The 18947-nt window shown below is 40.5% G+C and overlaps 2 protein-coding genes across 2 annotated transcripts in view; both read right to left on the bottom strand.

Annotated features, from left to right (window-relative positions):
* LOC118841601 (zinc finger protein OZF-like) overlaps positions 1–18522 on the bottom strand; it is a 65001-nt gene extending 46479 nt beyond the window's left edge. Inside the window, exons 1-3 of the mRNA XM_036749154.1 lie at positions 18461–18522; positions 11166–11292; positions 9719–9811 (exon numbers count right to left, since the gene is read on the bottom strand). Of these exons, the coding sequence (XP_036605049.1) occupies positions 9719–9811; positions 11166–11292; positions 18461–18508 (268 nt within the window). The 5' untranslated portion in view covers positions 18509–18522. The remainder of the gene's footprint in view (positions 1–9718; positions 9812–11165; positions 11293–18460) is intronic.
* Positions 3694–5739, bottom strand: LOC118841598 (zinc finger protein 658B-like). Its single transcript, XM_036749151.1, has 2 exons — positions 3870–5739; positions 3694–3785 (listed from the first exon to the last, which is right to left on the bottom strand). The coding sequence occupies exons 1-2, from the start codon at positions 5707–5709 to the stop codon at positions 3694–3696; spliced, it is 1932 nt and encodes a 643-aa protein (XP_036605046.1). The 5' UTR covers positions 5710–5739.
* Positions 18523–18947: the final 425 nt, after the last annotated feature.

Genomic DNA, 18947 nt, shown 5'->3' with positions numbered 1-18947 from the left:
CAGTTAAATTCATTTCACAGGATCCAGATCAAAAGGGAAGTTGATTTCTGAAGATACACTTGAACCACCCTTAAGGTACCATTTCTAAAGTTAACATTTCTCATCAAATAGTTTTCCAAAATCACAAAAAAACATTGAAGCATAATAACAAAAACAATATTACAGATTTAAAACAAATCATATTCAAATCAAAACAACTCTTAGATACCACATATTTCTTGTCAGATTGGCCAACATGACAAAAGAGGAAAATCATAAATGCTGGAGAGGATGAGGGAAAATTGGAACAGTTACATTGTTGGTGGAGTTGTGAACTGATGCAGCCATTCTGGAGAGCAACCTGGAACTATATCCAAAGGGATATAAAGATGTGCATACCCTTAGAAATAGCAATGCCACTTCTAGGGCTAGATCCCAAAGAGACAACATGAGTGGGAAAGGGAGCCATATGTAAAAAATATTTATAGCAGCTCTTTCTGTGGTGGCAAAGAATTGGAAATCAAGGGTATACCAATCACTTGGGGAATGGCTGAACAATATGTGGCATATGACTGTAATGGAATACTATTGTGCTATAAGAAATGGGGAGCAGATGAACTTCATAATAACCTGGAAAGACCTACATGATCTGATGCTACATGAGGGGAGAAGAACCAAGAGAACATCATACTTGATTACAGACACACAGTATCTGTGATGACTACTTTAATAGACTTGCCTCTTCTCAGCAATACAAGTTTCAAAGACAGCTCCAAAAGACCTATGATGGAAAAAGATGTTCATATCCAGAGAAAGAATTATGGAGTCTGAATACAGATTGAGGCAAACTGCTCTCTCTCTGTTTTCTTCTTCACTGGTTTTCCTTCTTCTTTCTCATGATTTATTCTATTGGTTATAATTCTTCTTTACAACTCGAATACTGTGTAAATAAGTCTAACGCAAAGGCTTATGTACAACCTATATCAGATTACATACCATCCTGGATGGGAGGGGGGAAGAGAAGGACTGGGAGAAAATTTGGACTCAAAAACTTGCAGAATTGAGTGTTGTTAACCATAAATAAAAAATAAATTTAAAAAATAAGAAATAAAACAAATCTTATTGTTTTGATAAGACAGATTTAAAACAAAAACATGTTGCCAAATAAATGACATTAATTCAGTTGAATATATTTTCCAAATTACCTTACATAGAAAATCACTTTGTTCAGTTATGATATTAATGATCTAGACTGACTGCAGTCAGTCATCAAAATATTTATACCAGAACTTTTGTGCAGGCAAAGAACAAGAAACAAATTAAGTACACATCAAATGTTGAATAGCTAAAGAAATTCCAGAATACAAATCCAAAGGATTATTATTGAAGAACAATGAGAAACGTCAGGATTCCAGGAGAAAAAGCAATGATATTTCTAGGACTTTAATCACGGTAAGTAATTTTAGATGTTTAATGAGGTCTCTTATAGTGGGAAATCTAATGAGGTCTGGAACAAGAGGCCTAACCTTGTTAAGTAGATCCCTAAGCTCTATTTCCAGCAAGATTTTTCCATTGTATAGTCAAGTACTGTTCAAATCCAAGGAAAGCCATTCAACATCACAGTAACAAGTCTATCTTCCAAACACTGACTCCAAAGAGGCCAAAGTTCCTCAGTTCTCTGAAAACCCAAAACAAATTCTAGGGAAAAGGCAGAGGTGGTGAAGTGCTATACAATCAGTCAAAACATGACCTGGAGCTGACTGAGGCTCTGATCATGAGGTTTTTACTGCAAAATTCAGAATCTAATTGAAGAAAATAGGGGGAAACCATTAGACTCTACAGATATAACCTAAATAACATTGCTTATGGATAGGAGTTGGAAGTGATGCACAGATTCAGGGAACTAAATCTGATAGAGTGCCTGAAGAACCACAGAGAGAAGTTCTTAATATTGTACAGGAGGCAACAACTAAATATATTCCAAATAAAAAGAAGAGCAAGAAAGCAAAATAGCTGTGTGATGAGGACTTACAGATAGCAGAGGAAAGAAGGAAAGGCAGAAGAGAAAAGGAGAAGAGACAGCCAAATGAATTTAGAATTCTAGAGAAGAGCAAGGAGAGATAAGGTTTTTTAAATGAGCAATACAAAGAAATAGAAGAAAAGAAATGAATGGGAAAGACAAGAGATATGTTCAAGAAAATTTCAGCTATCAAGGCAATATTTCCTGCAAAAATGGGCATAAGGACTTCTGGAGCCAAGATGGCAAGGTGAGGCAGTAACTTTCCTGGGCTCTTCCAAACAACCTTACAATAATGGCTTAGAGCCAATTTTGGAGCAGCGGGGCAGATTACCAGCCTAGGAAAGCTTGGAGGGTGAGCAGGAAAGGTGTCTTACTATACTGGGAGGAGAGTGCAGTTAAATGAGCAAGCCAGTGGCAGGCCTCACCCTAGGGGGCCATGGAATATTTCAGGAGAGTCACGAGAGACCTTGGGATTTCAGAGAAAAATTCAATCCATTTTTAGGGATTCATGCACTATATGAAATATGTAATGTCTAATGAGGTCTGTGCCGAAGAGACAGGACATCCCTCATTGATTAGATCCATAAGTTTTCTCTCCAGGAAGATTACTCCAATGTACACATTGGGGTACATAATGTACACAAATTTATGAGCTCCAGATAAAGGGCTTCCCACAATTACTGCTTTTATCAGGCTTCCTTCCCGTGTGAATATTGTGTTATCTAGTGACTTGCCTATTCCAGGAAAAGGCAAGTCCACATTGAACACATTCATAAGTCTTCTCTCCACTATGAATCCTTGATGTGAAGGAAGAGATGATCTCTAGCTGTAGATCTATCCATAGGGCTTGTTCATAAGGCAAAATTTCTGATGTCTAGCAAGTTCTATAGTCCATCTGAATGTCTTTCCAATCATTACAGGAATATGATTTCTACTACATGTGAATTCTGATGGGAAATAAGGAATGACTGTGCCTGAACATCTTTCATATTGATTATATTAATGAGATATGTCCTCTAGAATGGATTCTGTGATGTGAGAGAAATGTTTAGTGACCAATTATTGAATCAGGATTAAGCATATGCCATCTTCCCCCTTCCTTGTTCAGAAATCAGCCCCTGCAGGTGATTCAGCCAACCTTTGAAAGGCAGGGATAATAATGAGATGAAATATTGGATAACACTTAGCCTGCTGGGAAAGTTTAGATCTGACCAAAAGGTAAAGAGATTTTAGTCTAGGTGAATTTGGGCCGATTGTGTTTTAGTCAGACAGATCTGGATAGGAATGAGACTCCCTGTTCAAGGTAGAGTCATGAGTCATATCCCCCAGCCACTCAGTAGAATATGTCAACTGCTCATTACAATACTCGTTCTCATTAGGTTTTAACCAATTAGAATTGTTTTACGCCTGTTGGTTACACCACTTCTCTACGGGCATATAAGTGTTGACAGGACTCCATGATTAGTTTTTGGTTGACAACATACAGCTAAACAATCATTATTTTGTTAATTATTCACTGGCAATAATTAATTAAATCCAGAAATTATGGCTCTTGGTCTTTGCTGCATCACATTTGTATACTAAAGTGAGAGTCTACATACGTTTTTATGACATTAGGTTTCTCTACAATGTGCATTCTCTGATGTCGATCAAGACTGGAACTCTGTGGGAAAGCCTTTCCACATTGATTACATTCACAAGGGTTTCTCCCCAGTGTGGCTTCTCTGATGTGCAGTAAGACTGGACATCTCTGGAAAAGCCTTTCCACACTGATTACATTCATAAGGTTTATCTCCAGCATGGATTCTCTGATGTACAACGAGACTATACCTTAAATCGAAAGCCTTTCCACGTTGATCACATTCATAATGTTTCTCCCCAGTGTGGATTCTCTGATGTGCAGCAAGTTTGGAGTTCATTCTGAAAGCTTTTCCGCATTGATTACATTCATAAGGTTTCTCCCCAGTGTGGATTCTCTGATGCTTAGCAAGAGTGGAGCTCTCTCTGAAAGCCTTTCCACATTGATTACATTCATAAGGTTTCTCTCCAGTGTGGATTCTCTGATGTACAGTAAGACTGGAGCTCTCTGTGAAGGCCTTTCCACATTGATTACATTGATAAGGTTTCTCTCCAGTGTGGATTCTCTGATGCTTAGCAAGACTGGAGCTCTCCGTGAAGGCCTTTCCACACTGATTACACTGATAAGGTTTCTCCCCAGTGTGGATTCTCTGATGTACAGTAAGACTGGAGCTCTCTGTGAAGGCCTTTCCACAATGCTTACATTCATAAGGTTTCTCCCCAGTGTGGATTCTCTTATGTGAAGTAAGACTGGAGCTCTCTGTGAAAGCTTTTCCACATTGATTACATTCATAAGGTTTCTCCCCAGTGTGGATTCTCTGATGTGAAGTAAGACTATAGTTTTTTCTGAAAGCCTTTCCACATTGATTACATTCATAAGGTTTCTCCCCAGTGTGGATTCTCTGATGTACAGCAAGACTGGAACTCTCTGTGAAAGCCTTTCTACACTGATTACATTCATAAGGTCTCTCTCCAGTATGGATTCTCTTATGTCTAATAAGACCAGAATTTTTTCTGAAAGCCTTTCCACATTGATTACATTCATAAGGTTTCTCCCCAGTATGGATTCTCTTATGTGTAATAAGCCAATAGTTTTTTCTGAAAGCTTTTCCACATTGATTACATTCATAAGGCTTCTCCCCAGTGTGAATTCTCTGGTGTACAGTAAGATAGCTTTTAAATCTGAATGTGTTTCCACAATGATTACATTCATAAGGTTTCTCAACATTGTAGATTCTCTGATGTTGAGTAAGGTTGGAGCTCTGTGTGAATACCTTTCTGTATTTATCACATTCATAAGGTTTCCCTCCGGTGTGGATTCTCTGATGTGCAACAAGTTGGGAGTTGATTCTGAAAGCCTTTCCACATTCATTACATTCATATGGTTTCTCCCCAGTGTGGATTCTCTGATGTACAGCAAGACTGGAGCTCTCTGTGAAAGCCTTTCCACACTGATTACATTCATAAGGTTTCTCCCCATCGTGAACTCTCTGATGTACAGCAAGACTGTAGTTGATTCTGAAAGCCTTTCCACATTGATTGCATTCATATGGTTTCTCTCCAGTGTGGATTCTCTGATGTTGAGCAAGATCGGAGCTCTCTGTGTAAGCCTTTCCAAATTGATTACATTCATAAGGTTTCTCCCCAGTGTGGATTCCTTGATGTACAGTAAGATGGCTTTTAAATCTGAAATCTTTTCCACAATGATTACATTCATAAGGTTTCTCACCATTGTGGATTCTCTGATGTTGAGTAAGGTTCGAGCTCTGTGTGAATGCCTTTCCATATTTATCACATTCATATGGTTTCTCTCCAGTGCAGATGCTCTGATGTATAGCAAGACTAGAGCTGTAACTCCAAGCCTTTCCACTCTGATTACATTCATAAAGTTTCTTGTCACTGTGAACACTGTGATGAATATTGAAGGATGAGTGTTCACTAAAAGGTTCAGCACATTTGTGACACTCATGTGGTTTCTCTCCAGTATGAATTTTTTCTTGGCAAATCAGGGATGACTGTTGATTCATGTCTTTCCCACAATGATGACAATTATAAGATTTCTTTCCTCTGTGGATTCTGTGAAATACAGCACAGATTTTTCTCCCAGTGAAGTCACAGGAACCATCACACATGAAGCTTTCTTTGTGACTTTCTTTCACAGAAATCCTTATTTCAGGTCTAATCTCTCCTACAAGAAACACACAGCAAAAAATATATACAGAGACACATGTACACACACATATAATCCTTTCCCTCCATAGCAAGAAAGTAAACTACCTGAGCTAAAACCTCCTTCCCCAGGTGAAAAGTCTTCAAAGTGAAATGTATAGAATAAATCATTTGAAAGTGCCATTAGCTCCCATCTGCAAGATAACTGGACTTACAAAGAACTTCACACACAATCACATGTGATCCCTACAAAAACCTGTGACACTGGAAGACCCAGCATGCTTATTATATTCCCAAGTCAGGCCATGAGCTCAGAATAGCTGAGTGACCTGACCAATAACCCTGCAGCTGAAACTAGACCTCCAACCATGCAAATGGGGATGTTCTGTCCATGGAACTAGATGGTCTGTCTTGATTGCACTTACATTTGTTCTGTTTTGTTTAGAAAAAAAAATTTTAGTTTTGCATTTTTGACTTTTCTCTCCCTCTTTTTGGGTCTTCCTAATTTCCTGAGACACAAAAATAATGAAATAAGGCCAATTCACAACCCTACAATGGAGCTTTAATTTTAAGGGAAAACAAGAGTCAATTGATGTGGCAAACTTCACTGTTGCCTTATTTTAAGAAATTCACATGGCAACCTACTACTCTGAGCAACCACTACCCTGATCAGTCAGCAGCCATGAATTGGGCCAGAGCCTCCACCAGCAAGAAGATTAAGACTCACTGAAGACTCAGATGATAGCAAACGTTTATTACCAATAAAATGTTTTTAAATTAAAATATGTACTTTTAAAAAACAATATAGTATTATGCATGTAATAGACAACAATTTGTTGCAAACATAACTTTTATATGAACTGAAAAACCAAAAATTCAGGTGACTCACTTGATTGCAATATTCAGTTTACTGCAGGACTCTGGAACTGAATCTGCAATATCTCTGAGGGGTACCTGAAATTTTTCTCATTCTTGTTTTGATTTTGACTCTTTCCTCCCTAATTCTATTCTCCTTCTTAAACTATTACTAGCTTCACTCCTTGAGTTCCATTATATCTCATTGTGGCCCATTGTAATGCATGTATTTCCATGCCAAAACACTCTGCTTTCACTGGATCAGCTAAGACCAAGGTTCCTCACCTGTTGCATCTTCTCAACCATCTCAATGTTTGTATGCCAGATTGGGAACTCCTTGACAGCAGGGACTGGCTTTTCCCTTCTTAAAGCTTGGTGAGGGGCCTAGAAAGCTGGAGGCGCTTAATCCATACTTATTGACTGACTGACTGGAAGCAAGGCTGACACCAGGGCCCAGCTTCTACCTCTGGTCTGTCTTATTTGGCAAATGCAGCTTCTGGCCTCAGCCCTGTTTCTGTCTCATTCATGCACCTTATCCCCTATTTGAGTGACCTCAGTCTGATTCGAACACTGACAGGACCTAACCAGACCCATAGTGACACTTTTTTTAGGCTCCTGAAGCAACCCACACTATCAAACAGCTGGCAATTTCTACTTCCCACTTCCCCAAACCCAGAGTGCCTGTCAACTCAATGAATCTGGCCAATGATTCTCCAAGAAGGGGCCAAAGATTGAGCCTCAGAGATCAAAGGAGGGTCACAGTTTGATGATTTATGTAAAGAAGAGCCTTAGATTAATTCTAAATCAGGCAACAGCCTTTGCTAGTATTTAGATGTTGCTGAATGGAAAGAGAGAAATGCATAAAACCAGGCTGCCACAGTCCACTACAAATTTAGGCTCTGTAATTTCAGGGTGGACCACACTGTGGTAAAGGTATCCTTTGACATCTCCCTGACTCCCTTGGGGTAGCTAGGTGGTGGGGTGGAGAGAGTACTGGTTAGGAAGACTCAAGTTTAAATCCAGCCTCACACACTTACTAGCTTTGAGGCCCTGCCCAAGTGACTCAGGCCTCTTGGCCTTGGTTTCCTCATGTGTAAAATGAGACTGAAAAGGAAATGGCAAATCACTCCAGGATCTTTGCCAAGAAAACCCCAAATGGCAACATGAAGAGTCAGAAATGGCTGAAAACCACATAACTGACTTCCCATCTCCTTCACCACAGCAGCTTTTCCAATTCTTTTTATTCTTTCCCAACAGTCCCTCACTACTTGCTCCCATGGTCCAAGCAACACCCCCCCCCCGCCCCCCCCCACCCACTCACATTCTCAGCAGAGAAATGTGCCTTGTATGTGTTTGTTGAAAGAACTGGATACTTACCAAAAGTTATCTTATACTCATTTCCCATATATTAAATACTTTTTTTTCCCTTTTTGACACCACTAGCAGATGAAATGGCCTCTTTCTGCTAGATAAAGCAAACTGCTTTCCACTTTCCACTTGGTGTGCAAATCATCCCATTCCAGGACACCATCTTCCTTAGGATGCTGCCTCTCCAGCATCCCCTGTTTTGGTACTTTCTAGTCTCTCCCACACTAATGACTCCTTCCCTACTGCCACAAATAAAACCATTTCTCTCTAATCCTCAAAACAAGGTCACTTGATCCATTCAACCCAAGACATAGTTTCCAATATCTTTCTTCCATTTTTTTGTCTAAACAGCTGGAGATACCTAGTTACAACTGGTGCCTCCACCTCCTTTCCTCTGTTTTCTCTGAAATTCTCTGCAATCTAGCTCCCAATATCTTATCAACTGAAATTCCTCTCTCCAAATTTACCCAAAACCTCAAAGTTGCTAAATCCACTGACCATTTCTTCACCCTCTTTCTTCTTGCCTTCTCTGCAGCCTTTAACAGTCAATCACCGTCCTTTCTCTCTTTCTCTGTTTTGGTGACACTCCTCTCATTGTTCCACAAACCAAACTCATTTTCTTTCCCCCAACCTTGCCATCCTCCTACTTTCCTAATGCTCTCCAAGGCATCTTCCTAATCCTTCAAACTAACACACACCCTTGAGCACCATATTCAATCTGCTGCACAGTCCTATGATTCCACCCAGGTAACATCTTTCCCATATACCCCCGTCTCTCCCAGCACTGCTACTGCCTTGGTTCAGCCCCCAAACACCCCACACCTGAAGTGTTACAAGAAACTGCTACTTGCTCCAGCTGCCTTAAGTCTCCCTGGACTCTGGTCATGCCTCAACCCATTTATCAAAGATCATCTTCCTAAAGTTCTAGACTGACTATGTCACCATGTCGTCAACAACCTCCAGTGGCTCCCTGGGAAAAGGATCAAATATAAAATCCTCTCTATGGCTCTTAATCACCTAACCCTCTCCTAATCTGCTAATTTTCTTTTAACTCATATCCCCACCAGTATACTATAATCCAGAGGTATGGGCCTCCCTTCTGTTCTGTGAACAGGACACTCCACCTCCTGATCCTGTGGTTTTCCATGTCATCTCCATACCTAGAATGCTCACCCTGGCTTCCCTGAAACCCCAGCTAGAGACCAGTCCTCCTTCACTTTAGTGCCTTCACTGTCCCAATGAGCTTCAATTTCTCTTGTCCATACCAGGTTTCTACATTATTGTTGGCATGTCATCTGCCCCAACAGTCTCATCTCCGGGAGAGCAGGGGATGATCTTTGTATCTCTTTATATCCCTGGCGCTTAGCAGAGGGTCTGGAACATAGCAGGAACTTCATAAATGTTCACTGACTTAAAGAAAGTCTAAGAAAGAGCCCATATTGGAAAGCCTAACCCCCTTTTGCACTTTCAGGGAAGTTCTATGCCCCCAATTTCCAAACCAAGATTTATATTAGGATCACAGATTTATGACTGGGAGAGAGCTTAATTGCCATGGTGTCCCATTTCCTCTTTTTACAAAAGGGAAAACTGAGACTCAGTGGGGTTTAGTGACTTGTCCACAGGCTGAAAATGTCAGAAAAACAATTCCAAGTAGAGTGTTATGCACTCAAATCCAGCACTGCCTTTGCTACAACACTCAGAAGCCTGCTGTACTCACACCTCTCATATACCTGCTTTCACCTCACTCACCTGGACAGCAGCTCCTCAGGCCTTCTTCTTCCAGCATCCATGGTGCTTCACTTTCCTCAGAATACATCAAATATTCTCTGGGAACTGGAAGCCCTGAGCATCGGGAATCAGGGATGAGCATGGACAAAAACTTGGAATTTAGTTGTCTTTAGGGAAAACAGTATACATACAAAGCTACTCCGTTTTGAGGATCACTCCATCATATTAACACATATCTGACTTATTCTCCCATTCATGGCTGTAATTCAAGTAACCAAAGTAGGATGTACCAGATCAGCCTTGAGCTCCAGCAAATTTGTCCTTGATGAATCAGCTTTGGCTCTGTCTCCTACCCAATTCCTCACTCCCTGAAACCTATAAAAACCTTGCTACTGTTCATTCAGGGAGTCACTGCCTGTTGAGGAACTCAGTGAACCTTAGTTACTCAAATTCTGATTTTTGGCCAGTCTGTTCTTCCTGCCATTGATAGGGGCATGCAAGCAAGGAGCACAGGATGGTTCCCAGAAGTCCTTAAATATGGTTTCCATTGCATTTATTTTGGGGAGCTTTGGGGAGATGTGGGGGAGAAGGTCATGAAGCCAATGTGGAATGAGAAAATTTAATCTTGGTGCAGCTTCTTCATAGGAGGATGGACTCATTCCATAGTTGCTATTATCTAGAAATTAGAGGCAGCTGGTAGTGCAGTAGACCAAGCCCTGGGCCTGGAGTCAGAAATGCCAGGGTGTAAATCTAGCCTCAGACAAATTATGAGCTGTGTGCCTTTGGAAAAGTCACTTAACCTCTGTTTGCTTCCATTTCCTCAAAGGTCAAAAGGGGGTAATAATATCACCTAATAACATAATATTGTAAAGAAAGCACTTAGCTCAACAGCTGGTGAACAGCAGGTGAAGAGAAAGCCTTATTCCCTTCCTTTCCCACCATCTGTGCTGGAATGTGGAGGCAAAGGAAAGGGAGGTTAAGGACAAATGTGTCATACTAGGCACAACTAGGAGTTGTGAGCCACAAATTGAGTGCAGAAAAGAAGGATATCCTAAATACTCGGCCCTTCCCAAAAAGGAAGTGGTTGCAAAGAAAAGCCAGTCAAGCAGTCTTTAGATATTTGGCAGACAAAATTCATGTCCAGGAAGAGTTGGACTAAATTCCCCAAGTGATTAGTTCTACATCTGAGATGCTTCAACACTGATCTAATCTTTGATCTCAAGCTCCCTAAAACTGGTAAGAGATTCAGGAGCTTCAGGGGCAACAAGGAAACCTTCATGTTGTCTTCACACAATGTATTGACCTTTTATAGGAAAACCAGGGAACAGGAGGACCCTGTCTCTTGGACACAGGACATCAGCACTTTTCCCTTTCTAGTAACGGATAAATGCTCCAAAGCCAGCACATTGAGGGATGAAGATATTCCCTTTGATAGCAGACTCAGATTGGCTAGGGCAAATGTCCTTACCCAAGAAGAGCAAGTTCTGGGCATTCTCCAGCATGACCTCCTTGTACAACTCCTTCTGAGGATGGGCTAAGAGGCCCAACTCTTCTGGGGTGAAGTCTACAGCCACATCCTGGAATGTCACCAACTCCTAAATCAGCAAGAGTCACAAGATTTAGACCTGAAAAAGACTCCAGAATTCATGCAGTCTAACCCTCATCCAGTGAGAAGATGAAAATGAAGCACAGAAAGGGGATTTACCTAAAAGTCATAGCCTTGTAGAGTATCAGAATCAACACTTAAAACCATAGTCATTAAGAGCTCAATGGAATATTGGGGAAAGTATTTGATATCATCAGTTGGAATAAAGTGGAGGAATGTCTTACTGTGGAATGTGTCTCTCTATGGCACATGGGACAAAGTGGGTGTTTTATCTGTTAGGCAGAAAGATTTCTGGAGGAGAAAGAGAGAAGATGATGTGAAATTTCTTCCTTATCAGTGCTGATAAAAGCAATGCGCTATCAATAAAATTCTGTGAATTTTATGAGAAGCTGTCAAGTACAGTGATTTTGGGGGCAGGGGAGGAGCATAATGTTTGATTATAGAAAAGAGAGGAAAGAAAAAGAAATATCTAGTTAATTTCCTGAGAGTCTGAAACAAAGTCTTATCTAGATAAGACATGAAAATGATTCATAAGACACACTAATTACAATCTGGACTGAACTGAGGGAGATGAGACTTTCTGGCCAAGTGAAGGAGAGTTATCTGTTGTTACATTGAGGGCTTGAGGCTGCCTGAATATTATATGTCATGGCCAAAACATCTTATGGGAGCAAATACTCCATGTGAACATTTGGGGTGGAGATGGCCCTGAATCTGCACATCTCACCATGCTTTTGAGCTACCATACTTCTGCTTTGCTAGCAAAAACAACACTTTCTTTGATGTGGGCAAGCTATGCTGGGTGGTCCTTTGCTAGGGGCTCCCATGCCTGACAATTGATTACAAAATTCCTCAGAGACCTTGGGAATGTCCTTGTTATCATTTCTTCTGACCACCTTGTGAGTGCCTTCTTGGCATGTGTTCTCCAGGAAATAGTCTTTTAGGCAAACAGACTTTTGGCATTTGACCAACATGGCCAGTCCATCAGTTGTGCTCTCTGCAGTAGAATGTGAATGCTTGGCAATCTAACTTGAGCAAGGACCTCAGTGTCCAGCACATTATCTTGCCAGATGATCTTCAGAATCTTCCTAAGATGATTCAAATGGAAATGATTCCGTTTCCTGGCATGCAGCTGTTATACTGTTCAGCTTTCAGAGGCACACAACAATGAGGTCAGCACAATAGCTCTGTACACCTTCACTTTGGTATGCAGCCCTAAACCTCTTCTCTCCCACACTTTCCTTAGGAGCCTCTCAAACACTGAGCTATCTTTGCAAGCCTCCCACATCCACTTCTCACCATGAACTCCAAACCTCCATTTAAGGAGAAAGCTCATTTCACAAATCTCATTTCTCACCTGGCTCAACATCTTTGGGACTTCTCTGAGAACCTGAACTGGGGTATCTGCTCCACACTCCAACCTGTTTTCATCATTTTTTTCTGTTGTTTTCCTCTTTTAGACTGTCAGGTCCTTGATGCTAGGAGAGTTCTAAAAACCATCCAAGGAAAGACTTTCAAATACAATGGAAAGGACAGAGAAATATGCAAGACTATTCCAAACCCACTAGAAATGAGAAGGTAATGGAAGAATATGTTCCAGAGAGCAGTGAAGCCCAGTATGGAGCCCAGGGAGATTTGTCCTCCAAATGGGAGCTTAGCGATGTGGGACAAAAAGGGGATGAATGTTCAATGCTAAAAAAGAGTCAAGTATTTTTAGAAAGTAAATCAGAACTGAAGACATTTTTGTTTCTGTGTACCCCATGAAACTTTTGCAAAAATTAACCATGGACTTGGGCAGAATGTAAAAAAGCAGAAATTATCAATATATCCTTTCACTCCATAATAAAATAAGAATGGAAATTGGTTCAGGATCAACAAAAGATTCAAGCTCAAATGGTGATGGAACTTACTTATACATTTAATACTATCCTATTGAAATTATGGGGGCAGCTAGAGGGCAGAGTAGATAGAATGTTGGGTCTGGAGTCAGGAATCTGAGTTCAAATTCAGCCTCAGACCCTTATTAGCTATGTGATCCCAGGCAGGTCATTTAAACTCCCTTTGCCTCAATATCCTCATGTGAAAAATGAGCTGGAGAAAGAAAAATAAACACTCCAATATCTTTGCCAAGAAAACCCCAAATGGGGTCACAAAGATTTAGATATGACTGAACAACAACATCGATAATAACAACAAAATTATGAAGGAGATATTTCACAGGGCTGAAGAAAATAACAAAATTCATTTTGAAAAATGAAAGACCTACAATAATATAAAGGGGAATGATGATTAGAATTAAGGACAGAGGTGTAAGAGCACTTCCAGACATCACACTATAGTATACAGCATTGGTCATCAAAATCCTGTGGTACTGGGGGGAAAGACAGACAGAGAGAGAGAGAGAGAGAGAGAGAGAGAGAGAGGAAGAGGGAGATAAATGAATGGAACAGATTAAACAAAGGAGATTCAGAATCATTAGAACTCAGTAACTCCATGATTGATAAAGTGGAAAAAAGAATACTTAGGGTAAAACCTGTTATATGGTTAAAAAAAAACTGCTGAGAAAACTGGAAAGCAGTCAGGAAGGAAATTAGGATTGTACCAACATCTTACACAATACTCTACAATACATTCTATATAGATGTGATTATTGTTGTTCAGTTGCTTCAGTCATGTATGATCCTCCATGACCCCATTTGGTATTTTCTTGGCAAAGACATTATCAAAGAAAAGAGAACTGATATCTTAACAGCCAGAGGGTAAAACAGAAATTGAAAGAATCCACCAAACACCTCCTAAAAAAGATCCAAAATGAAAACTCCCAGGAATATTACAACCAAATTCCAGAGCTCCCACGTCAAGGAGAAAAAAATACTAGCAGACAGAAAGAAGCAATTTAAATGTCATGGAGCCACAGTCAGGATAACACAAAAGTGAGTAGCTTTTACATTAAAAATAATCAGAGGGTGTGGAATGTGATCTTCAGCAAGACAAAGGAACTAGAATTATGACCAAGCATCACATGCCAAGAAAAACTGAGTATAATCCATCAGGGCAAAAAAAAAAAAATAGAGATTCAATAAATAGAGGGTAATGAAGCATTCCTGATGAAAAGATCACAGCTGAACAAAAATTTGATCTTCAAATACAAGAAGATGCAAGAGAAACATCAAAAAGTAAACAGGAAAGAGAAAACAGAAGAGATTCAGTAAGGTTAAATTGGTTATATTCCTACATTGGAAGATGATACCTGCAACTCTTAAGACTTGTAGGACTATTAGGGCAATTAGAAGGAGCATACATTGACTGCAATGGGATGATATTCAAGAAAACAAAATTAAAGAGTGAGAAAGAGAATTGCACTCTAAGAAGAAGGAAGAGAAAGGTAGAAGGGAATGAATTATCTCATGTAAAAGAGGTAAAGAAGAGCTCTTACACTGCAGGGGAAGGTGGGGGAGGTGGGAATGGGGGCTTGAGCCTTACTCTCACTAAAACTGGCTCGAAGAGGGAATAACATATATGTTTAGATAGGTATAGAAATCTATTTTATCCGACAGGGAAGTACAAAGGGACAGAGATAAGAGGGAGGGGACCGACAGAAGGAAAGGGAGGTAGGGGGAGGCACTGGTCAGAAGCAAAACACTAGTGAGGAGAGAGGGAGAGAGAAAGAACACGAAACAGGATGGAAAGAAATACACAGTTATCAAAACTGTAAATATGAATGGAATGAACTCACCCGTAAATAGCATTAATAGATGTAAAATGGATAATTTTGACTGTATTAAATTTGAAGGTTTTTTTTTTCAGAAACAAAATCAATGCAACCAAGATTAGGAGGAAAGCTGACAACTGGGAAAAAAATTTAAACCGAGTGGCTCTGATAAAGGCCTCATTTCTCAAATATATAGAGCACTGAGTTAAATTTAAAAGAATACAAGTCACAACCCAACTGATAAATGGTCAAAGAACATGAATAGTTAGTTTTTAGACAAAGAAATCAAAACTATTCACAATGACATAAAAATTCTGTAACTCATTATTGATTAGAGAAATGCAAATTAAAATAACTTTAGGTTACTACCACATACCTATTAAATTCGCTAATAAAACAGAAAAGGAAGATGATAAACACTGGAGGGAAGCAAGAAAACTAGGACACTAATGTACTGTTCTTGGATTTGTGAACTGATCCAACCATTATGGAGAGCAATTTGGAACTATACTCAAAAGGCTATGAAACTGTGCATACCCTGTGACCCGGCAATAACACTACTAAGTCAGTATCTACAAAAGATTTTTTAAAAGAGAAAAGAACCTATTTATAGGAGGGTATTTATAACAGCTTTTTTGTGGTGGCAAAGAATTGCAAATTGAGGAGATGCCCATTAACTGGGGAATGCCTTTACAAGTTGTGGTATGTGATTGCAATGGAATACTACTGTGTAACAGGAAATGACAAGCAGGGTGATTTCAGAAACACCTAAAAAGACTTACATGAACTGATGGAGAGTGACCTGAGCAGAACCAGAAGATCATTGTACAAAGTAACAACAATACTATATGATGAACAATAGTGAATAACTTCACTATTCTCAGAGATACCATCATCTACAATCCCAAGGGACTCATGATGAAAAATGCTCTCTCCCCACTCCACAGGAGGAACTGATTGAGTCAGAATAGAGACCTAAAGTATACTATTTTTCACTTTCTTTCTTTCTTTCTTTTTGGTTCAAGTTTCCTTTCACAAAATGACTAATATGGAAATGTTTTATATGACTGCATATGTACAATCTGCTTCTGATGGTTTACGATATGCAGGAGGGGTAAGAGGAAAGAGGCAGTTAGAGAATTATGACCTCAACATTTAGGAATGAAAAATGTTTTTATATGTAATTGGGGAAAAATGAAATATTATTTTAAAAAAGAAGTATAGCCAATGGCAGTTAGGTGGCCCAGTAGATGGAGTACCAGGACTGGAATCAGGAGGATCTGAGTTCAAATATAGCCCCACACACATACTAGCAATGTGACCCTGGGCAAGTCACTTCACCCTGTTTCCCAGGGTTCCTCCTATGTAAAATGCACTGGAGAAAGAAATGGCAAACCATTCCAGTATCTCTGCCAAGAAAACCCCAATGTATCACAAAGAGTCAGACATGACTGAAACAACTGAAAAACAACAAATAGCCATTCCCCAATAGATAAATGGTCAAAGGATATGAACAAAACAGTCTCAGAAAGAATTTCCAAGTATTCCCAACCATATGAAAAAATGCTCTAAACCACTAATAAGACAATAGTAAACCAAAACAACACTGAGGTTTCATCTAATACTCTGCAAAATTGACAAAAAATAGTACCAATCAATGTTGGAGGAGCTGTGGGAAGATGGGCACACTAATACATTGTTGATGGAGCTATGAAATGGGAGAAGATCATAAAAATCTCAGTTCAAATCTAGCCTCAGACACTGACTTGTTATGTGACCCTGGCTGGTAAGTCATTGAACCTCTGTTGGCCTCAAATTTCTTGAAGAGTGAAATAAAAAATATACCCTACAGGACTGTTGTGAAGATGGTCAAAAGTGGATTTTGGGGAGAAAGTTAGTCCCTCCATTGTGTCTTTGCCTTTGAGCCTGATAACTGATAATCATTTAAAATCCTTTTGGTAACTTCAGCAAGGGCCAGAGCCTAAACTGATTAATCAGAGGAAGAGCCTGAACTAATTAAATAGAAGAAGAGTCTGAACGTGGGCCTCTTTGTTCTCTGAGTAAACTCAGAGAATACCTCTTCCTATGTCAACAAGGCCAGATCAGGCTGACTTAAGACTTTCCTCCGTCTATTAGCCATTAAGGATGAGACCCTTAACCCAAGAAATTATCTTACTTAATATTTTATGGGCATATACTATGTTATGGAATGTTAAACACAGAAATGCTGGGTTGTAGTTTCAACTGACCTTGTCAACTCTCTTATCTTATTGTATTTACAACCTATTCAATTTAGAAAAATCCTTTTCTTGTTTCATGGTTAAACATACATGGAGACCATAAAATTGAGTAACACAGGCATGCTGAGTTGAGACTGTTCTGAAAATGTACTTAAACCTTCTCATTCTTCTGTTCAGGCAGGCAGACTTTGTCTGGCTTTATACATGTATGTATCTGCCAGCTTTAAGGGAATAAACAATATGGATTCACATATCACCTAGCCTGTTTGCCTCCTTTAAACAAATTTTCAGGTCAACACACCTCTTTGACAAGAACTGAGCATTTCCTTCAGTATCCCGCTTTCTACCATTGAAAAAGAAAACTCCCAGAACTTTGAATAGTTCCCCAACTCAGCCCTTTCCCTGTAGCCTCTCAAGGGAAGTACTAGGCCCTTAACAAATGCTAATTAACTAACAGCTAAAGAAGGTACTCTTTTCTTTGAACTCCTCCAGATATCTCTGGTAAGGGCCTTTCACCATGTGAATGTTACCCAAAAGTCAACTTAACCTGTTTTCTTGAGTTTCCATATTTTCCAGAAACACTGGGCCAGAGTATGCAGGAGGTCAGGAACACCCCCAGCTCCTGCTCACAGTATTTGCTCCCTTCACCCCTCACTGCCTTCTCAGTGTGGCCTTGAGAGTCAAACCAGCTACAAGACAGGGTCCAGTCAGCGTGCACCAGATGGATGCACCAGACAGAGTTGTTTATGCAGCTTACACCCTAGCGGATAAGCAAAGCATCCTGTCTTCCAGGTCTGGCAAGGAGATTTTGGCCAAAGAGCAAGGGGGGAGGGGGAAGCAGTTCTATGGACATGTGGCGGAGGGGTGCTAGGCATGGATAAAGGAGCAAAGACAAGACCCCTACAGAACAGAGAGGAATGAGTGTAGTGGTCTTCCTTGTGACAGGAATCATGAGAGAAAACTTAGGAGGGCAACAACTGGGGGTGGGGGTAGGAGGTAGTGATTGTGATGCCAATGTGCCATGAATCAGTTCAAAGTACAGAGAACAGGGTGGTGGTGTGACTACTGTTTTCAGTTTCCTGTCTGTTTTGGCAAAGAAACAATCCACAGGTAGGGGATTGCCAGCATCATAGACAATGCTCTTTGTCTATGGAAATGGCCTCTTTTGTGGATGTTGGTCAAGTCTGTAGACAGAGTGCACTCACCTGGGGTGGGGGTCTGCAGCTCCCAGGGACCATTCCCTCTGGCTCCATGCTCCCTGCTTGGGCCAGGCCTTGATCTTCTGCAGACTCAGCAGGGGAGGGAGAAGGATCCCCAGGCAGGAGACTGGCCTACAGGGATTTAGAGAGGGTGAGGTCCTGCTCAGGAGAGGGAATGAAACCCCCAGATAGGGTCCAGCCTGGAAAAGAAGATGGTCCCATCCTCTCCTACTCCTCTTCTTTCCCCCATTCTCCTTCAGGGAACAAAGAGGCAGAAGGGGCTTGGGATCCCGGAAGGGACGAGAACAGTCAGAGCCTCAGTGGCTCCTGAATAAGATATCTCCCTCTGACTGGGTATGGGACCTGGACCCCCAAAAAGCCACCCAGCTCCAGAACTTTCCCACACATCCCCACCTACATACTCAATAAGCCTTTTCATTGTCCTTTCATGGTGGCCCTTTACCCTTGCATTTGAGGTTCACTCAAGCGCTTC

Source organism: Trichosurus vulpecula, chromosome 3 (assembly GCF_011100635.1).
Source record: "Trichosurus vulpecula isolate mTriVul1 chromosome 3, mTriVul1.pri, whole genome shotgun sequence".
Classification (NCBI taxonomy): domain Eukaryota; kingdom Metazoa; phylum Chordata; class Mammalia; order Diprotodontia; family Phalangeridae; genus Trichosurus; species Trichosurus vulpecula.
The sequence above is the reverse complement of the archived record's forward strand: the minus strand, read 5'-3'. Positions and strand labels throughout refer to the sequence as shown.

Excerpts from the sequence above, each read along its gene's own strand:
- LOC118841598 (XM_036749151.1), bottom strand. The coding sequence starts at position 5,709 with ATGTGTGATGGTTCCTGTGACTTCACTGGGAGAAAAATCTGTGCTGTA. Across the intron at positions 3,786-3,869 it reads AATCCACACTGGGGAGAAAC|CTTATGAATGTAATCAGTGT; the intron begins ATTATGAATGTG and ends CTGGAGATAAAC.